The sequence below is a fragment of the Lepidothrix coronata genome, unplaced genomic scaffold, assembly GCF_001604755.1.
Source record: "Lepidothrix coronata isolate B3197 unplaced genomic scaffold, Lepidothrix_coronata-1.0 Scaffold19, whole genome shotgun sequence".
Classification (NCBI taxonomy): domain Eukaryota; kingdom Metazoa; phylum Chordata; class Aves; order Passeriformes; family Pipridae; genus Lepidothrix; species Lepidothrix coronata.
In genome coordinates, this window is record NW_016690199.1 from 1,785,347 (window position 1) to 1,801,930 (window position 16,584).

The 16,584-nt window shown below is 42.2% G+C and overlaps 2 protein-coding genes across 5 annotated transcripts in view; one reads left to right on the forward strand and one right to left on the reverse strand.

The window, feature by feature from the left end:
- The window catches only part of SYNE2 (spectrin repeat containing nuclear envelope protein 2), a 180,580-nt gene extending 173,905 nt beyond the window's left edge, over window positions 1-6,675 (forward strand). For all 3 annotated transcript variants that reach the window (XM_017807555.1, XM_017807558.1, XM_017807556.1), the window contains 6 exons: window positions 2,399-2,599; window positions 2,960-3,088; window positions 3,580-3,768; window positions 4,455-4,544; window positions 4,762-4,808; window positions 5,573-6,675. In XM_017807555.1, coding sequence (XP_017663044.1) covers window positions 2,399-2,599; window positions 2,960-3,088; window positions 3,580-3,768; window positions 4,455-4,544; window positions 4,762-4,808; window positions 5,573-5,798 — 882 coding nt within the window. In that variant the 3' untranslated portion in view covers window positions 5,799-6,675. The remainder of the gene's footprint in view (window positions 1-2,398; window positions 2,600-2,959; window positions 3,089-3,579; window positions 3,769-4,454; window positions 4,545-4,761; window positions 4,809-5,572) is intronic.
- Window positions 6,676-9,822: 3,147 nt separating this feature from the next.
- Window positions 9,823-16,584, reverse strand: part of ESR2 (estrogen receptor 2) — a 35,654-nt gene continuing 28,892 nt past the window's right edge. For both annotated transcript variants that reach the window (XM_017807663.1, XM_017807664.1), the window contains exons 7-9: window positions 16,282-16,415; window positions 14,327-14,501; window positions 9,823-12,305 (exon numbers count right to left, since the gene is read on the reverse strand). In XM_017807663.1, the coding sequence (XP_017663152.1) occupies window positions 12,116-12,305; window positions 14,327-14,501; window positions 16,282-16,415 (499 nt within the window). In that variant the 3' untranslated portion in view covers window positions 9,823-12,115. The remainder of the gene's footprint in view (window positions 12,306-14,326; window positions 14,502-16,281; window positions 16,416-16,584) is intronic.

Consider the following 16,584-nt stretch of genomic DNA (forward strand, 5'->3'; position numbering starts at 1 on the left):
GCTCTTTATCACTGTGTTTGTGCCCCTGGGATCTGTTGGGCAGCACAGATGCCAGTAGGAATGTGCAAGTGGCACAGGGGAACTAAACTGCTCTCAGCTGAGAAGCACCTTGTTAGGCAAGGTGCTTCTGTCTTCATCTGCAGAGATTTGCAGACAGTAGGCCTGGATACAGCAGGCAGTCAGTCAAGCTGAAATAAACCCCTTTGTCTTCTTGAAGAGTGATATCACCATCTTTTCCTTATGCCATGTCCCTCTATGCAAACCAGAAACAGACTGAAAATTAGCCAGGTCAACAGGCTGCAAAGTCTAGGCTGATTTTTTTTTTCAATTGAATGAAAGGTGTAGTTCCAATAGGGAGGCTGAGAAAGATCTGCTCTAAAGCTGTGGGTTTTAGCAATATGGTGTTTGCAAAAAATGTTAGCTCCAAATAGCACCTTTGCCCAATAGTTGAAAGACTGATCCTTTTAAAATGTGCATTTTTTTGTTAGGCAAATGCAGATTTCTCCTTGGATAGAATATATCAGTTATAAACAAGAAACAAAATTAATTCAGTCTCTGCTGGTCTTCAGCCAAGTAACAGAACAGTTAGAGAAACAATAACGTGAACATTTGACAGCATGTGGGGTCATACTATGTTGCCTCCTATGACTCAGCTTCCATAAACCAAGACTACATCAGGTCTGCAAGTTGAACCAGCAGGTCACCAGGGTACATGTAAGTGCTGGTCCCCGGGAATCGGTAACAAAATGCCTGAGGTTGAACTCTGAGAGAGTTAAGTGTTCCTGACAGCTGTGGAAGTGCAAAATCCTTGTGTGCTCACCCTTTGGCCAGTAGCCTCCTATGGAGTCACCCAAATCCTGAGGTTATTGGTCAGTTTGGCATCACTCTTGGAATGATGCTCACACACAAGATACTCTGCAGGAGAGAGGAGGGATTTCTTAGGCATACTGAGAGTATGCTTAAGCCTAAGTGTCCTGGAGTAGTCCTTAGGCCAAGGAGAATAACTGCACTCCAGTAAGATTGATTCCATCAGATGATCTGGCTTAGGCACCAAGTGCTAGGAAAGGTTTGGTGGTGCCTCTTGGGTGGAGGGACATGCTTGTCTTTAGCCTGGGGTTGGGTGTCTGACCTCTTCAGGGAGCAGAGCTTCACTTCTCTCTCCTGCATCTGCTTAAGAGGAGTCCAGCTGGCTGTAAATCCCCTTTTCAGACAGCTTGGCTTTATAGGGGTGTCTAAAAGAGCAAGCACACTCTAAGAGGTGAATTTCATGAGATGTCAGGACATCCCAATTGCCCTGGATAAGGATAAGGCCAGTCTGCCTGCAGACTGGTTTACTGGTGTTCAGAAGTCTGTGATGGACCATTTGCTTTGTCTGATATTAAAAAAAAAATAATTGTTGATTGGAGGAGGGAGGCAAGATTCTTTGTTGGGTAAAATGTGATTTAGACCAGCAGTTTTCAGCAAGTGGGATGCAGATCTTGAGAATATCTAGACTGAGACTCTTGTTAGAAAGGCTGCTAAGGAAAGCAGTCTGAGCTGTGTGCTTTGCAGGATTCATCCTGCAGCTCTTATTTTTCTACTGCAAGAGCAACTTGAAAAAGACTGAGTACCCTTGATTCAAACTGTAAAGCTGAGGGTGCAGGGTATTGTTCAGCATTCATTTTTTTAAAAAACCTTCAGAAATACAGGCTCTACCTTAACATAAAGGTGATTAGCTGATACAGCCAGGACTTCACAAATTCCATATTATTTCCCCCTGCAATTCTAAGGGAGAGGAAGGAAGCAGGAAGGACTGCTTTTGGGGGGACCTGCACAAGTCAGAGAAATGGGCTGACAGAAACTCTGACTAAAGAGAAGAAAGAATTTCTAACAATGGGACTGGCAGTCTCCATCCTGCAAGATACTCAAAATTTGACCAGATGAGACCCTGAGCAGCCTGCTCAGAGTTGAAGTTGGCCCTACTTGGAGCAGGAGGATGGAGTACAGACCTCCAGATGTCCCTTTCAGCATTATTCTAGGATTCTGAGGTGGCAAAACCTTTATAAATTAAGAGGAAATACCCTGTGATGACGTATGGGAATATTTGTCCAAATGTCAGGGAAAGAGGCAGCTCAGAGTAATGAAGGACAGATGTGGATTAAGCCATAATGCCTGTGACTTAGGAAGAAGCACAAGCCCAGACAGATTAATTTTTTTAAAATGAAGGTTTTGGCTTTAAAAAGAAAATAACATAAAGCAGGCCATCTACCTTAATGTGTTTCTTAGCAGTATTGAAAAGCCACCAGATTCAAACAGCTTTCCCCAATACCTGTGATTCTTTCGAGTGCGCAGTTTTATTGTAAATAAAAAACGTGTTTCTCAACATTCATGAAAGTTCCTAATCCTCTTTTTCTACCAGGACATGCTTAAAGCATTTGATAACTACAAAGCAGTGTTGCTTTCTGCTAACCTGAGCAGCAAAGAATTCCAGAAAGCGGATAGCACAGAGTTCAAGGAGCTTCAGAACAGGCTTCGGAAGGTGAACTTGCACTGGGAGAAGGCAACTCGTGCACTGGACAGCTGGAGGAAAGGTTTACAACAAGCCTTACTGAATTGCCAGGTGCATACCACGTGCCAGCTTATAAGGGAAAACTCTCTCTGGGATGCTACTGTGAGGGGTAGATAAGGGGAGAGGGCAGGTGGGAAATTCCTGCACATCAGTGGAACAGTTACTCACAATCCAAGACACTTTCTCTTATAAAGTTGACTCTGTTGGGTTTAAAGGGTTTGGTAGAAATATCTTTCAACTGGATAATAAATATCCTTTTATTACATAGGTGGAATAGATTAGAAACCTATTCTGTACCCTCCCTAATTGTGAATTTTATGTTGACTTTCTAATCTGGGCTGGGCATTTTGTTTGTAGGCAAAGCCTACAAAGATGTTTTTTCTCTTATCTGCATATCTTCTGTTTCTCTAGGACTTCCATGACCAGAGCCAGAAACTAATCCTGTGGTTAGCAAGTGCTGAAAGCCGAAGGAATGAAGCACAAGTCACAGATCCAAATGCTGACCTCAATACAACACTGGAATGCCAAAAGGAGCTAATGGTAAGTGTAGTCTTAACTGCAGCACCTCAGCTCTTCCAGTGAGTCAGTAGCTCTCACCACAAAATAAGAGCAGGATGTTTATGTCTCAGGATGTCTGCAATCTGTCCTTGAACCTGCTGTAGTCAGGCATGTGGATGGTTTCTGAAATGGACCAAGATATTGCTTATATGAGGCAATTTTTCCATTACACATCATAATTAAATTGCTTTTGAACAGTCTTTCTGCTGGAGTAAGACTTCCAAAATTTAATGTCTTCTCTATATGACTTACCCACTGCTAGAACTATTTTTAAATGTTTTCAAGCAGGTACAACCAGTCTCTTCTAGAGAACTTCTTTTCCTATGTAGCTGTAATAGCCATTCCTATGTAGTGTGGATTGTCAGGCAGGTTGAGTTGTTCTTTAAAGCCTTCAGAATTCCTCCTTTTGCGACAACATCCTTAAAGTTGAGAGTAACAGTCTGTTGCACTGGTTTTTGTTTGTTTGTTCTAAGCAACTGGAGAAAGAGCTGCTGGAGCAACAGCTTAATGTAAACTCCCTTCAAGAACTCACTGCTTACCTGCTGCTTAAATCAGATGGTGACTACATTGAAGAGGAAGAGAAGGTCCATGTAATTGGAACAAAACTGAAACAGCTTATTGAACAAGTCTCTCATGACTTAAAAACAATACAAGGAAATCTGGTGAGTCAGAATTTTAAAACTCGTTCCTGCACCTTCCTTAATGAAAAGTAATAACATACTAAGAGTAAAGGTTTTTGTAAAAGGCTGACTTAAAACTTAAGTTCTTCCACCTTTAAAAGCTGAAAAAAGAACGATTAAGTGTGGCTGGAGGAAAAAATTCAGCACCACAGGGCTGGCACAGTATTGTAAGAGATTGCTCAGGCAGGTTGTGCTACCTCCATCCTTGAGGGGTTTGAAGAGCAGAGATAAAGCTTTCAGTAAGGCTTTTGGTCAGATCTCATAACTGGCCTGACTTTGAACAAGAGATTGGACTAGCTGGGCTTCCCTGAAGTCCCTTCCAACCTGAATTTTTATTATCCAGACCAAGTATCAGGCTGGAAGTGTGTAATGAACACATAGGAGTTGTAGTTCATAGCAATGGGTTGCTTACCCTGAGAGCTGTCAGATAGAGATATTTTCAAGTTAATACCTGTATACACCTGTTCCTTTGCAATTCCTTCAGGCTGGGCATAGCAAAGCATTTCTTTATGCCAGAGAACTGGAGCATCAGTTCACCACTGGCTGTGCATCTGGGAAGAGGCAGTGGGCTGTGCACCTACAGAGGCAGTGAAAGGTGGCTCTTAGCACTTCATTGGTTGTGAGTTTTGAATGTGCATTTTAAAGAGGAAAGTGTTGTTATCTTTTAGGATACAAAAACATTCCTGCTAGTTCCAGATGACTTGGACTCAGGAGACTATAATCCAGAAGCAGAGAAATCCATCCCTGCTGTGAAGAAGGCAAGTATATTTTTTAATATTTTGCTATCAGCATATAGCATATTTTGACAGATTTAATGTAAAAGTTCCTCAAATATAATCATTCTACCTTTTATATCTGTGTACCTTATTACAGAATTTACAGCCAGGCTTTAAAGTCTACAACTGTCTTTTCTGAGAAAGAGAAATTCCTTGTAGTTTCTGAAAGCTGGATACTAAAAGCTGTTTCTCTCAACAGATTGTGGCAAGGAGAACTGCTGATGGCAGAAACAGCAGCAGCACAAGGTATTATTTTTATACTCATCTGTCTCTTAAAGGATAGTGAATATGGCAGAGATGAGCTGAGTGGCAGCAGAAACCTGGGCAGCTGTTCCTCACAGGATGACATGTGGGTGGAGGTGATTTCTGCCTCCCATCTCTGGGCTGCACCTTGGTGAATGGATTCCTTTAGCACTCCTGCTCCAGGGCCTCTGCAGTGATGTGCAGCCTTGGCTTGTCTTTACTTTTGAGAAAATATCATTTTGTGCCAAATGGGGGATATTTTAGGTTTTAATCCTCCTTTTACCTGGAAAAAGAAACTTGCCATTGAGAGCTACTTAGTACAGACCATGAAGGACAAAGGGAGAACGTAGCCCCCAGTGCATTTAGGACCTGTTCAAAGATCTCAGTTATGCTAAGGCAGACAAGAGCCTCATCAGTCTGAATGGTTCTTTCCTTTATAGTTCACCATGTATTTGGAGTGGTTTGTTTCCCTCCTGGGAAAAGTTAAGTTTGCATTTGAAAACAGGGTAAAAACACATGGCTTTAAGCTATTGCAAGTAAATGTTTCTTCTTCAGTAGTAAGGACAGTAAACCAAAACCAGCAGCTGGCTTCCCACTGAGCAGTCCTGCCCGCTTCCAAATTATGGTTAAGGTGTTTCATGTGTTTTGTTCTCCTGTAGATACACAGCCCTGCATCTCAGAAGGGTCGTGTGAACCCTGGAAAGGGCTAAACCAACTGCTTTAATTCAAACCTAAAGTGCCTGTTTTTCCTTATTTCTCCCTTTCAGAAGTGAAAGCCATCCACAACCCGTGCAAACAAACCCTCGGTCCCCCTCCTTCTTTTACCGGGTGTTACGAGCAGCTTTACCTCTCCAGTTGTTCTTTCTACTGCTTTTGCTCCTGGCTTGCATGATTCCATCTTCTGAGGAGGACTACAGCTGCACCCAGGCAAACAACTTCGCCCGCTCCTTCTACCCCATGCTGCGATACACCAACGGGCCTCCACCGACCTAAAATCGCCCTGGCTTACACCAAAACACTCTGGGAGGTGCTTTTTTTCGTGCTGCCAGCATCAGTCAATCAATCAAGCAGCAAATTTCACATCTCAAAATGTATATCTTGACGGAATTTCAACATTTTTGTACGGAAAACAGACTCTTTTTTTTTTTTCTATAGATTTTTAAACTGTAAGCAACACACTTTATACTTTGATGCAATAGATGCGCTATTTTGTTAGGGGCAGTGCTCTTAAGCTTGCAAGGTGTTTGAATACCGAGTTATTAGATGCAGAAACGACATCACAGTCATCTTAAACATAGCAGTCTGTCTTGGGTTAGCATGACAGACAAGCAGTTGAGGAGGGACTTTCCTTAACATGATTACTGCACACACTTCACGTTACCTGTATCTTTTGGTACTGTAGTCACTTTGTGGAAACAAAAGAAATTACATATTTTTGAATCTTTGTTACTGTATTTTGTTCACCTAACACATTCAATAACATGATGCACATGTGTTTTGTTTGACATAAAGTGTTCTAGTGGTTAGGACTGCTGTGTTGTCTTTTTATACCACTTTTGAAATAAGAAATCGCTGCATTGCATGGAAATGATTTATAATGCACATATTTTCGAGATGAACATGATTATGTAGACTATCCTTGATGTATACAAATAGTGTAATGACTTTTTTAATGAAAGAATTTTTTTCAGTTTTTAACCTGCTGAATAGTGTACAGTATTTGGGAGAGAATTGTGCATTTTTATAAGCTTTGTTTTTCAAATGAGACTGACACTTGGGCAATGGCTGGAAAAACACTGTGTACAGTCAGCATTGCCACTGCTCCTCAGTTGTACAGTTTGAGTACTGTCATTAAAATTTTGCCAATGTCTGCAGGACTATCGGTGTGTCTGGTGGGGGGAAGCAGCTTTATGTTCCAACAGTGCTGACCCTTCCACTCCTGTGTAAGTCAGCTTTGCTTGCTAGTGGAGCAATGTTGGAAGAAGCACCACCACTCTTTTGCTTATCAGGGCAAGGAATTACAAATGCAGAAGTGGAGCCTGTGTTTGGTGGCACAAATCCTTTCCTTTGCAATTGTTGGTGATTTCCTGGAAGAATATGAAGCCGAACCAACTAACGCTTATTACTAGTTTGAAATGCTGAACTATTTCCCACCCTGAACTGATTTTTTATACTGGGAGTTATGGCAGTGCTGGAGAAGGGGAAGTGCAGGTTGAGGAGAGCTCAATGCAGTAGTAAGGGCTTTGGATGAAGGCTTTTTGTATTTGTTTGCAGTGAAAATCACCCAGGAATTAGCTAATTTATGTAATACTTTACTTACCCATAGAAAATGAGATCTGTGATTAGCCCATGGGAATTGTCCCACCCTTTCTACACTTGTCTCCACTGGTGTTTGCTGATTCCCCATCTTCTGGCAGGGGCATTTATGAACCTGCTTTGTTGTTCTGATGTTCAGAGAAAGACCAAACCGACAGCTTTTTCCCAGCCATGGTGGCAAACCCACCATGGTTTATTTTCAGGATATTAAACTGAAGTAATACAGCTGTGTTGAGGCGCCAGACTTGTGCTCCAAGACACCGATTTCACAGCTACAGCTCTCACACTAGTGCTGTATCCAGAGGTAAATGATGGATCCCCCCCACCCCTCACACAGGCATACACACTCTCCTCTCTCCCTCTGCCATCATTATTTGATCTTTTCAACACAAGTACTTTCAGATGGAGCTCATTTAAGTTTCTGTCTCTGTAGAAGTCATCCAACTCTAAACCATTATTACATTGCCAGATTGTCACAAATGCCCATGCAAACCTTTCTGCCAAGAGCTAATAGCCAGTTGCTGACATGATCTTCAGTTCCTCTGCCATTAAAGGTCCTATGCAGGGGGAAAAAAATTGAACAATGTTAAAAGGTCTAAAGAAAATTTCATAGCCTACAATTTCCTTTCATTATGTACAGTTATATCAAATTGTTGAGCTGATGTAATATATAAAAAGAGGAGCTTTCAAGAAATTATCTCAAAATGTCACCAAAAAAAAAGTCTGGGGAATAACTTAAATCTTTTTTTTCCCTGAACTTATTTTAAATAATTTTATTTCCAGTTGATTGCAATCACTGCACTGAAGGCTGACACTGAAGTCTGCTTTAAACAAGTGATTCTGTATACCCACCAATTTCTTTTTGTCATCATTTTGCTCAGGAGTGGGTTGCTAGTGGTCAGGGAAGGGAAAAAAGATTAAGAAGAGAGGACAGATGCAATAGTTAGAGCAAGCAGGACCTGTGCATATGCCTTGTAGGAGTGCAACCAGCCCCAAACTCGTTTTGAGTTGAAGTCTTATTTCTTTGGCAGGGAGATGAGGCCTCAATCTGTTTTCAGCTCTAGGTACCCCCTCCTCCCAAAACAGTCAACACCAATGAGAAGGCTCCAGGGAGACTTAAGAGCAACTTGTAGCACCTAAAGGGGACCTATGAGAGAGCTGGAGATGGGCTTTTTACAAGGGCATGAAGTGATAGGACAAAGGGTAATGGCTTTAAACTGACAGAAGGCAGGGTTAGGTGAGATGTTAGGAAGAGATTCACAACTGTGAGGTTACCCAGAGAAGCTCTGGACACCCCATCCCTGGCAGTGTTCAAGGCCAGGCTGGATGGGGCTTGGAGGAACCTGGGAAAGTGGAAGGTGTCCCTGCCCATGGCAGGGGGGTTGGAACGGGATGATCTTTTAAAGTCCCTTCCAAACAAAACCACTCTGTGATTCTGTGCTAAAATCCAAGCAAGACAAAAATTCTTACCTCAGAACAGGTCACTGGTGACAGCTCGAACAGGATCAACAGGCAACTCTCCAGGGGCTCTCTGCATTTTGAGGGTCTGTTAAACCACTGTATTGAAGCAAATACAGCAAATATCTTTCATATTCCCCAAGCCATCAGGAGTAAAAGTTCCAGCAATTAAAGGGATGCTCTCCTTTCACCACAATGATCCCTGTATCAATCTGTCATTCAGTCAGTGAGGAAGTAACATATGATGATGGAAATACGCATATTTATTGAAAAAAAAAAAAGATCTTCAAGTGCTACCTTGTCTTAGTTTGCTACCCATTTTGGAAGGACCCACCCTGTTGGGCACTATCTCAAGGGAGATAGTTTCAACACATCTGCACATCTTTCCACCACACTCTCCTCTCTGACTGGCAAAGTGACACCATTAAAAATGGGTAATAGGTAATTTGCAGGAAGACAGAGGTGTGGAAAAGGTCTCACATTCTTGGAGACAAAGCATTTCACCTGTCTGAAATGCTCCACATTTCTTTAGACACAAATCAGTAAAAAAACAAGGTTGTTTTACCATTTGGCTCTAGTTCCAGATTTGAGAGGAACCTTGGCATGTTTTTAACAGCATGCACAAGGAAAAGTTTGGACCTTCCTTTCTTTCCTTCTTTCTTTCTCTCTCTCCCTCCCTTTTTTTCTCCCTTCCTTTCTCCCTTTCTCTCTTCCTTTCTTTTCTTTCTCTCATTTTTTTTAAACCCATGGCAAACAGCCATCCCGCATGAAGCAGATTTTCTTCTCACCTCTACCAACATCCTAGAACTGCAGCACAGTTTCTCCAAGCAGAAGCAGCAGCTCTGCCAGGCCCCAGCCCGGCACAAAGGTTGATGTGCAGCCAAACAGTGAAGGAAAGCAATAACCCAGCCCCGTTCTCCTCCCCTCCTCACAGCCCCCGCTGGTCCTCAGCGCTCCATCCATTCACAGGGAAACTGGAAAAGCCCCCCAGTATCCAAATGGAAACAGTGTGGCTGCTCTGCTCAGGCCTGGCAGGGACACAGAGATGCTCCACACCAGGAATCCAGTACCTGAGAGGGTCTGGGGGATACAGACCTGTGATAAACCCAACATCTCTCTCAAGAGACACAGGCACCCTTGTTCAGCCATTCTGTCACACACCCCCCTGTGCTGTTTGAGACCTTTGGGCACCTTCCCTTACCTGAATTTGAACACAACTACATGAATCCAGACTCAACAGCTATTGACTTTGGACCGTTTTAAAACACTAGTGGTAACTTTTAATAAAATTGTGTTCAACATGACAAAAAGCAGGTTAAAATCACGTCATTTTCCCATTTGCAGTGTGTTAATAGCAGCATATATGAATAACGACACGGGGCACAAATCTGCAGCATTGCCCTTTTACAGAGTCAATCCACAGCAAATTTCCACTTAGAAGCCAATTTCATGATTTATACCCAGCCTTTCCCATTTTCTTTTTAAGAGGTTTGTTCCAAGATTGTACATTAATTCAGCACTTTTAAAGCAAAACAAACAAATCACAAACATTTCTGTGAAAAACTGTATTAAACAAAAAAATTATACAGGATAAGGAAAATCACAGAAAGAACGATACAACAGACACTGAGGCCAGAATGCAATCAAGCCCAAGAAACACTGAGACAGGTTTGTTTCACAGCAAAATGTCCCTCAAAACGAAAGTACCAATGAATTCCAGAGTCTACTCACTTTTTTCCTCTTTTTTTTTTTTTTTGGTAGTAGATATTACACCTCATTAGAAGGGCACTGCTATATTACAATTTCTTAGAAACAATAAAAAGGTAGCAAGTAAAAATTTGGATCAGCAGCAGTATCTGGTATAGTACAAGATCAAAACAAGACAGTCGATCTGTGTAACTGACTGAAAAGTCTTTATGCTCCTCCTATAAAAAATACTGTCCTTGGCTTTAAAAAAACCACCAAGATTAGGTTTGACCAATATTCCAAATATGCAAATGGCATATTTTACTAGTATAATACTAATACATACTAATCAATACTAATACTACTATTACATACTAATCAAAGTCCTAATCCAAAAGACTTATTGGCTCAAAATAGACATTTGGTGTGATCCTAATTTAATTTCACCATACCTGAAATGCCCAGAACATGCATGTGTTATATTTAAAGCTATCCATTTAGAGTGACAGTTGCCAGAATGAATGATGCCACCCTGCTGATCACTGGGGCCGTCAGCCAGGCTATTTCACCTGGATGTTTTTGCTCAGTGCAGCTTAAACACATGCAGAAATCAGCACAATGAGGGAGTTTAAACCCACTACATCTTCAGTGAAATTCAAACAAGTCATCACACTTGCAAAGCAAAGTAGTGCTAGGACCATTATCCCCATCCTCACTCTTTGAGGGCTCCTATACCAGTTATGAAACCACAGCATAAGGTGCCATGCGAGTTGAAAACAAGCAAGCAGCAAACCTCAGGGCAGCAGGCAAAAAGAGGTCCCAGTTTATATTCCCATCCACTTCCTCATACCCTGCAAAAAGTTTTGGGTGGGCAGGGCAGAATTCCACAAAAGGGAAGGGAAGATGGTTTGTTTCTAACCTATTTCACAAGGCCTGATTAGCAGATCATATACAAATGCAAACAGTTAATATTCACAGAGCAACCTCTTGAACCTAATTATTAGAACAGATTTAACATCATTAATAAATATATAAAACAACATGTTAATCTCACAGACAAAACACATTTCAAAGGTAGGCATTGACTGAAATATCCAGGTGGTTTGGTCATTGTTTAAAGCACTGAAGAATTATACACGGATAATACTGTGAGTGTAAAGAACAGGCTCACAAAATACAAACTTAAGCTCAGTTTAAACTTTCTGAAGAGGCTCTGAACTGGCCCTAGAATCTATTTCAAATAACCTACAAACAAAGGCCATTACAGCCATTGCATATTTAGGAATAGAATAAACTCCTTTACACTGTTCATATCTCGGCACTTTAGATCAGCTGCAGAGCAGGCATTCCCCAGGGACCAGCACACACAGGTAAACAGATCTGTCCCAAATAATAATGCTCTACATTTCATACCATCCCATGCCGAAAGAGGAGATTGTCCCATCAGTGCTTAAAAAGCCTTGCTGTGGGAGGCAGAGACCTTGGTGCTCACTCCAAGCTCTGGCACAGGCTTCTTCTGCCACCTCAGAACAGTCCCTTACCACTCTGTCTCAGTTCACCTGCCTCTGAGAAGGAGAGGCAGTAATCCCCTGTCCCACAGTGCTGTTCTGAGGCTTGATTTCATAAGGTGCTTTTGAAGAGTCTCAGAAAAGGCACTGTAAAAGTGCAGCTGTTACAATGTCAGAAGCACGGACAGAGGTGTGCATCCCACAGCTGTTCCCAAGACACCCATGTGCAAATCCAGAAGACATGAGAACTCACACCAGGTCACACTTCAGCAGCCCCGTCACAGCAGTTCTGTTTTCTCCCACAGTTTTGAAAAGGCTTCACATTCCCAGGTCTCGACACAGTTACTGGGCTGCCCCGTTTCGCAGGCTGTCTCCAGGCTCCATTTGTTCTAAGGAGCCAAACTCGGGGTGTGTGGCTGGGGACTTCCTTTGCCCTCGGAAAGTGTGTGCATTCAACATCTCCAGCAGCAAGTCATACACTGGGACCACGTTTTTACACTTCATGCTCAGGAGATGCTCCATTCCCTTGTTACTGTGCAGGAGAGCAGAAAGTAAGTCAGAGATCTGGTTCCAACAGTGCAGAAAAGAAAAACACGCTCACGGCTTCAAGTGAGTTCTTTTTTTGTTTGGAGCTAGGAGGATTTAGCTGCTGTGATCCCCGAGATCACTTAACCACTATCAACAGTAACAACAACCCAATACTTTAAGGGTGAATGTTTTACTATTTAGAGAAACAAGATTTGTTTTACACCACACAAACTGACTTCAGGAAATAATTCAGATGTACCACCCTATTGAAAGATAAAACCTCTTGGATGCTGTAAATGTGGGAGGCCACACACTGAATCTTTGTATAAAAGGGGAATTTACTACATGCATTTACTGACTACCTACCTCTCCTACCTGGCTGAGGATTGAGAATTACCCTGGCTAATTTCAAGCACTTTGTTTACTCTCTGCATGTCCAATGTCAGATTTTGCAGATGGCTACAGAGCTTAAAAGTAATCTTTTTGTTATTCATCAAGACACAACGATACCTTGTTAACTTGAACACCTAGTGCTGTATCATGGTTTGGACTAACAGTATCATTGCAGTCACACATATTTATACAACAAATGCACTCAAGGGGTTGAAATCTAAGGATATTTGCTCATCACCAAATTTATCCCCATGGAAATAGCAGCAGACAGCTGGCACATAGCTGACCTAGTGGGTTGGACTGGGAGGGGGGCAGTGCTTCCAGATAAACAAGGTTCTGCTACAATTCAAGACTTAAGAATATGTTAATGGTAAAGGAGAAATTGCAGCCCCTCTCCTACACCCAGCTCTCAAGATTCCTACGTCATTTGGTTATCAAGACTGAGTGCATCAATTATTTCCAGGATAAAGTCTAATTGACTGACCAGCACTAAGGAACATAAAGGAGACAGGACACAACAAGTATCCTCCAGATTTTGGCTGAGGGAGAAATAAGAAGCATAAGAAGTCTTGGTTTAATGAGAAAACATAAAAAATTTTGCAAAGATTCACAATATTTATTCACAGAATGCCAGAACACCTCCTGCAAAGCTGTGACAATAAGTCACACCACAGAGGGCAATCCAGGTGATGGCACTGCATCACAGACATGAGACAGGTTCAGCTCTGCCTGGTGCTGGAGTTTCTGCAAGGCCAGCTCTCAAACTCACCCTCAGTTCACAAACTGACTGTTAAAAGCTGCCTTCAGCACAGTCAGGTCCCCGCTGCTGCCACCTGCTCTATCAGGAAGAGAGGTGGCCGTCCCTTTTCCAGTGTCCCTATAGATATGCCCAGCTCTCCTTTGCATGCTCCAGCCTGGTCTCAGGACCATCTTCCCTGGACACACAGTCCAAAATCAAGCTGTAAGACCCAGTGAATAGCTGGCCTCTGGGTAATATTTTAAATTACAAACAGCCTGAAAATTAAAGCATCTGTTTGTAGGACCCTGCGTTTCACTCTGTTGTACCACAAAGATAAACAGCTCAAGGAGGTCCAGGATGAGGCAGGGAGAAGAGGAGCTGCTTCCCATGGGAAAAGCAAGAGCCTGGCATTGCTGTAGCATAAGTCACTTGGCAAAAATGCTGTCGTTCCAAACAAAAGACAGCAAATTGGTCTGGGAAAAACATGGCACCCAAAGTTCACTTTGCTCCACCAAAGCCCACACTGCAGACCAGTTTTGGAGGAGATTTTTGTTTTAGACAGAAGAGTTTTGATGGCTGGGTGGGGTTGGTTTTGGTTTTTTTTTGAAAGGCTGAATTTGTGTTGTTATTGTTATGTATTGTTATATCAGGCAGATACATAACGAACAATTGAATGTGATAAGCTTAAGACAGCATTTTAATATCACACCATTTTTGAGTGCCAGCAAGCACTTGAGCATAGTGCCTGTTTTGTTGTGCTAGGAAGGAAAGCCTCCCAGTGACAGAGGTGAAGAGGATTCCCTCAGGAGTGCTCTGGAGTTCTGCCCTTCCTTTTTTCCTGTAATAAACAAACACTGATGCCCTACATGTTACATGCACTCTGTAAAACGTACCTTGCGTGTCTGACATGAGAGAGGAGCATCAACAAATTGGCCAGACGAGTTGTCTGCTGCTGTGAGGGGATCCCACTCTTCGCAATAACCCACACCAAAGCATCTGTGACCACGTTAAGCAGGTGATGCAGCTTCCTGTTGCTTTCAGGTTCTTCTGCTGACAAGGGAAACATGCCTAACCAGAGAAGAGAAAGAAAATATTTGCTGCTCATGAGGAAGGGAAAAAGCCGATGACTGTGGATTTTTTTTCTGACGTGTCTGCAGTGAAAAATCTTAAAAGTCGGCAAAAACGAACAAACAAAAAAAAGAGATTGGGGTTATGGAGAAGGAAGAGAAGAAATCAGCACTAGGAAGATCTGGAAACACACAATAACATTATTGATAAAAGCAGAAGAGATCTGGGACAAAACAAAACAAAAAAATCAAACCAAACAACAACAACAACAAAATCCTTCCAGAGACATTTATGGAACGACAGAGTTCCAGAACAGCTTGAAAATTAGGAACGAAAGATTTTGACAGGAAAGAAGAGTAGGGAGAGGTAAAAGGAGAGATTTTTTGAGAAGTGAGCCTCTCAAGAAAATATGGCTGATTACATGTGAGTTTTTTGTTGGGTTTTTTGGCTGCTTGATTGTGGTGGGTATTTTAGGAAAAAAAGAACAGCTTTTGTTCTTGAAATAAGGGTATCCATAGAATCACAGAATCATTTAGGTTGGAAAAGACCTCTAAGATCACTGAGTCAAACCTTTAACCCAGCACTGCCAAGCTCACCACTAAACCATGTCCCCAAGTGCCACATCTACACCTCTTCTAAATCACTCCATAAATGGTGACTTCACCACTTCCCTGTGCAGCCTCTTCCAATGCCTGACCACCTTTTTGGTGAAGAAATTGTTCCTAATATCCAATCTAAACCTCCCCTGGTGCAGCTTGAGGCCATTTCCTCTCATCATCACTGAAATCTCTCATCCTCATGAAATCCCATTTCCTCTCATCATCATCATGGCTTTCCAACCACTCTGCCCCCAGTCTGTAGCACTGAACGAGCTTATTGTGGCAAAAGTGTAGGACCCAGCACTTGGTCTTGTTGAACTTCACACCACTGGTCTCTGACCACAAATCCAGCCTGTCTGGACCCCTCTGCAGAGCTTTCCTGCCCTCCAGCAGATCAACACTCCCACCCAAACAAGTCGGCAGAAAAGTGGGATAAGTGGGCAGCTGGACTATTCACCTTCAGTATTGGACTAAGAATTATGCAGCAGCTTCTTGCTGAAAGCAGTAGATGTAAATAGTTTAGCTGTTATTTTGTTGTTACATTATTTTGACAACATTAACTACAAAACATTCTGGGGGGCCAAAAATCATTTTTACTGCAGACTACCCTAAACTAGCAAACACACACTACTCCTTGCCCTGTGTAAAAACTTGCAAAACAAAGCTACTGTCCTGAAATTCATCTTGCAGAACTGTTGAGTACTTTCAATCATTTCTACCAACTAACTACTGTTAAATAGGAATATTTAAGCCCAATTAATCATGACTCGGTTGAGTAACTAGCTTTACTATAAATAGGAATTAAGGACACGTTTGTAGAGCTGTACAACAACTTTACACATGAGCAGGATCCAGAGAGATGGGAGCAAAAGTTCCCACTGAAAAGGACAGACCCACAGCCTGGGCCATGGGCCCCACCTTGTGAGAAGCTTTCACACTTTGGGTCTTTTGTGCAGTTCTTACAACAGGACATAGATCCTAAATCCAGCAAATGATACAGCCTGGAAGTTTCTCGAGCAATCAAACAATCTTTACAGTCTATCAGAGAGAAGTCCTTTTCTCTTATCCTCTTTCAACAGTTTTATCTCACTTGATATTTCTCCATTTTTGAGGCTGATTTCCCAGATACCGTGGAAAAAAAAGTACAATTTGGTGAGTATTAGACCCGACCCCATACTCACTGGAATTGAGGAGGATCATTGCCTTGACACACAGATACTCCTTGTGCTGCAGTTTCAGCTCTCGGAACCTTGAGGTCATGGCCAGGAGCATATCAAAGATCTCCAAAATTCCTTCTACGCATTTCCCCTCATCCCTATGGAAACACATACAAAATGTTACTGAAAAAGCAGAATTAAGGTACTCTGACTCAGACAGATAAAATTCGAAGCACAAAAGAGGCTGCAAAAGGCCCATCTATCTCATCTTTGGGAGAATTTAAAATGTTCTATCATGAAATCTAAATTGAAAATTAGACTGATATA